This window comes from Cydia pomonella, chromosome 25, assembly GCF_033807575.1.
Source record: "Cydia pomonella isolate Wapato2018A chromosome 25, ilCydPomo1, whole genome shotgun sequence".
Classification (NCBI taxonomy): domain Eukaryota; kingdom Metazoa; phylum Arthropoda; class Insecta; order Lepidoptera; family Tortricidae; genus Cydia; species Cydia pomonella.
In genome coordinates, this window is record NC_084727.1 from 6,184,123 (window position 1) to 6,187,511 (window position 3,389).

The 3,389-nt window shown below is 38.9% G+C and overlaps 1 protein-coding gene across 1 annotated transcript; it reads left to right on the plus strand.

Annotated features, from left to right (window-relative positions):
- Positions 1-954: 954 nt before the first annotated feature.
- Positions 955-2,485, plus strand: LOC133531305 (early growth response protein 1-like). Its single transcript, XM_061869438.1, has 3 exons — positions 955-980; positions 1,606-1,746; positions 2,253-2,485. The coding sequence occupies exons 1-3, from the start codon at positions 955-957 to the stop codon at positions 2,416-2,418; spliced, it is 333 nt and encodes a 110-aa protein (XP_061725422.1). The 3' UTR covers positions 2,419-2,485.
- The last annotated feature ends 904 nt before the right edge of the window (positions 2,486-3,389 follow it).

Below are 3,389 nucleotides of genomic sequence, written 5' to 3' on the forward strand. Positions count from 1 at the left end.
TGAAGTATTTTTTTTTCTTTCATTATTGTTTCAAACGTGCGAAATTGATTCCAATTTACCATACATAAAGTTTCAACTAAAAATAGGAAAATTTTGTATGGACCCTACGAGGATAACCAAAGGTTCCCGCAAAAAAATTATAAATATTAAGACACAATCGCGTAGAGGTTCAGAAGAACCTGAATGACCTGAACCTGCAAAAATGCACTTTAAGTACACACGCTAGGACACATAATCACGAGACTGGAAAAAACAAAATACACCTTAATTACACTCGGTGAGACACATAATCGCGTGGACGGGCAAAAAAAAGTTGGCACTTTTCTACTATTTATACTGATATCTAGGAATAAAATTTATAAAATAAATATCGTGCGGTCGTGCATATGTTGAATCTTTTGCGGTAAGAGCGGCCAAGTGCGAGTCGGACTCGCCCATGAAGGGTTCCGTACCATTTATGACGTATTAAAAAAAAATTACTAGATCTCGTTCAAACCAATTTTCGGTGGAAGTTTGCATGGTAATGTACATCATATATTTGTTTTAGTTTTATCATTCTCTTATTTTAGAAGCTACAGGGGGGGGACATATTTTACCACTTTGGAAGTGTCTCTGGCGCAAACTATTCAGATTAGAAAAAAAAATATTACAAACCTCAATATCATTTTTGAAGACCAATTCACCCACACGTATGGGTTTGATGAACAAAAATTTTTCGAGTTTCACTTCTATACGGGGAACCCCCAAAATTTATTATGTGAAAATCTTAATGCGGTTCACAGAATACATCTACTTACCAAGTTTCAACAGTATAGTTCTTATAGTTTTGGAAAATAATGGCTGTGACATACCTACGGACGGACAGACAGACGGACATGACGCATCCATAAGGGTTCCGTTTTTTGCCATTTGGCTACGGAACGGTACGGTAACAAAAGGAACGGTAAATTTTCTATGAAATTCCATCTTGGGAGAAAACGGTGAGTGCTTTGATTTTGATGTCGATCGCTTCAGAATAATATAGGTATTCTAGTTTTATAAGTTTCGCTTTCCGCGCTTCCGTAGTGTAAAATGTCACGCGGGCGGTCCGGACTGTTGAACGGATTACCGGAATCAGGGGGCCTACCGCAAAAACCGAAATTGGTATAAGTAGATAGTTTCATTGCAAGCGGGGGTCGGACCCCATCGTGTGAGTTCAATGTCGGGTAACTGTTCCTGTTTTTTCTATTCCTTGACATTCTTAATAAATTTATTTCGAGGTGGCATCAAAGAGAAAAGAAGACCAAGAGGGCTCACTCCATACACCGGTTTTGACAACACACTTGAAAATAATAAAAAAACAGCTAATGAAAAGAAAGACTGAAAGAGAATGGGCTTTAAAACAGAAATAGCCGTAGCGCAAATTATCCAACCCGAAAAAGAACCCAAAGGACATCTTACAAAAAGAAATGAAATCCCACCAAAAACATTTAATGTAAAGTGTTGCCAAAACTAACATGCGTCTATAGTTTTTACACTAAAAATTCCGTTACTCCGTTACTTTTACTCCGTTTATCCTTAAATTAAATTAAATATTATAGGACATTATTACACAAATTGACTTAGTCCCACAGTAAGCTCAATAAAAGCGAAGCGTCACTTCTGCGTGGAGTGCGGCGCCGGCTTCTTCCAGAAGCAGGAGCTGCGCGGGCACGTGGCGGCGCACACCGGCGCCAACGAGTTCCAGTGCGCGCTCTGCGATAAAAGGTGTCGTTTTTATCACAGCCTTTTAATACACCTATTAAAATGCTTTTCATAACTCGGCGCCTTAAAACGGGCGCCAGTTTGGATTTCTACATTTTTGGTCCGGTCGCATCGAAAACAGTTTTTGTGCCTTCGAGAGCTTTCTTATTGTAAAGTGTTGTTTTTTGCAATAGTTGAAAATCGAAATTCGAAAGTCGGTATTGCGTTCGAAGGCCTCGACTGAAATGAGTGCCTTTCATCCCTTGGTTAACAATCTACTATTAGTATTACTTATTTACTCCGTTGGCTTAGCGACCCAAAGTGTCTTTTCTTTCTTGGCCTACGATATGATTTGGCGCTAGCGCGCCCTGTCTTTTGCGAATCCCTCCCAGTTTTCTGCGTTCAGGGTAATTAGATTTCTGTCAACCTGGTCCCTCCAGCGGTACTTGAGTCGATGGTCGTCAACCTATAGGCCATCCTACGTAGGCCTAAATATATGTAATTATTTTACTAAATACTTATATTTCCAGTTATCCTCGCAAGAAAGCGCTGGACGTCCACATGAGAGGCCACCGCGACGAGCGTCGGTTCCACTGCGAACTCTGCGGCAAAAAGTTCCTGCAAAAATGCACTTTGATTACACACGCTAAGACACACAACCGCGCGGAATTACAGAAGAAACTGGACGTCTTATAACCTCGTAAGGCCCAATGTACATTATAATATACACTGCGTTTCAATGTAATTATAACCTTAAACCAAATGAAGTATTTTTTTTTCTTTCATTATTGTTTCAAACGTGCGAAATTGATTCCAATTTACCATACATAAAGTTTCAACTAAAAATAGGAAAATTTTGTATGGACCCTACGAGGATAACCAAAGGTTCCCGCAAAAAAATTATAAATATTAAGACACAATCGCGTAGAGGTTCAGAAGAACCTGAATGACCTGAACCTGCAAAAATGCACTTTAAGTACACACGCTAGGACACATAATCACGAGACTGGAAAAAACAAAATACACCTTAATTACACTCGGTGAGACACATAATCGCGTGGACGGGCAAAAAAAAGTTGGCACTTTTCTACTATTTATACTGATATCTAGGAATAAAATTTATAAAATAAATATCGTGCGGTCGTGCATATGTTGAATCTTTTGCGGTAAGAGCGGCCAAGTGCGAGTCGGACTCGCCCATGAAGGGTTCCGTACCATTTATGACGTATTAAAAAAAAATTACTAGATCTCGTTCAAACCAATTTTCGGTGGAAGTTTGCATGGTAATGTACATCATATATTTGTTTTAGTTTTATCATTCTCTTATTTTAGAAGCTACAGGGGGGGGACACATTTTACCACTTTGGAAGTGTCTCTGGCGCAAACTATTCAGATTAGAAAAAAAAAATATTACAAACCTCAATATCATTTTTGAAGACCTATTCACCCACACGTATGGGTTTGATGAACAAAAATTTTTCGAGTTTCACTTCTATACGGGGAACCCCCAAAATTTATTATGTGAAAATCTTAATGCGGTTCACAGAATACATCTACTTACCAAGTTTCAACAGTATAGTTCTTATAGTTTTGGAAAATAATGGCTGTGACATACCTACGGACGGACAGACAGACGGACATGACGCATCCATAAGGGTTCCGTTTTT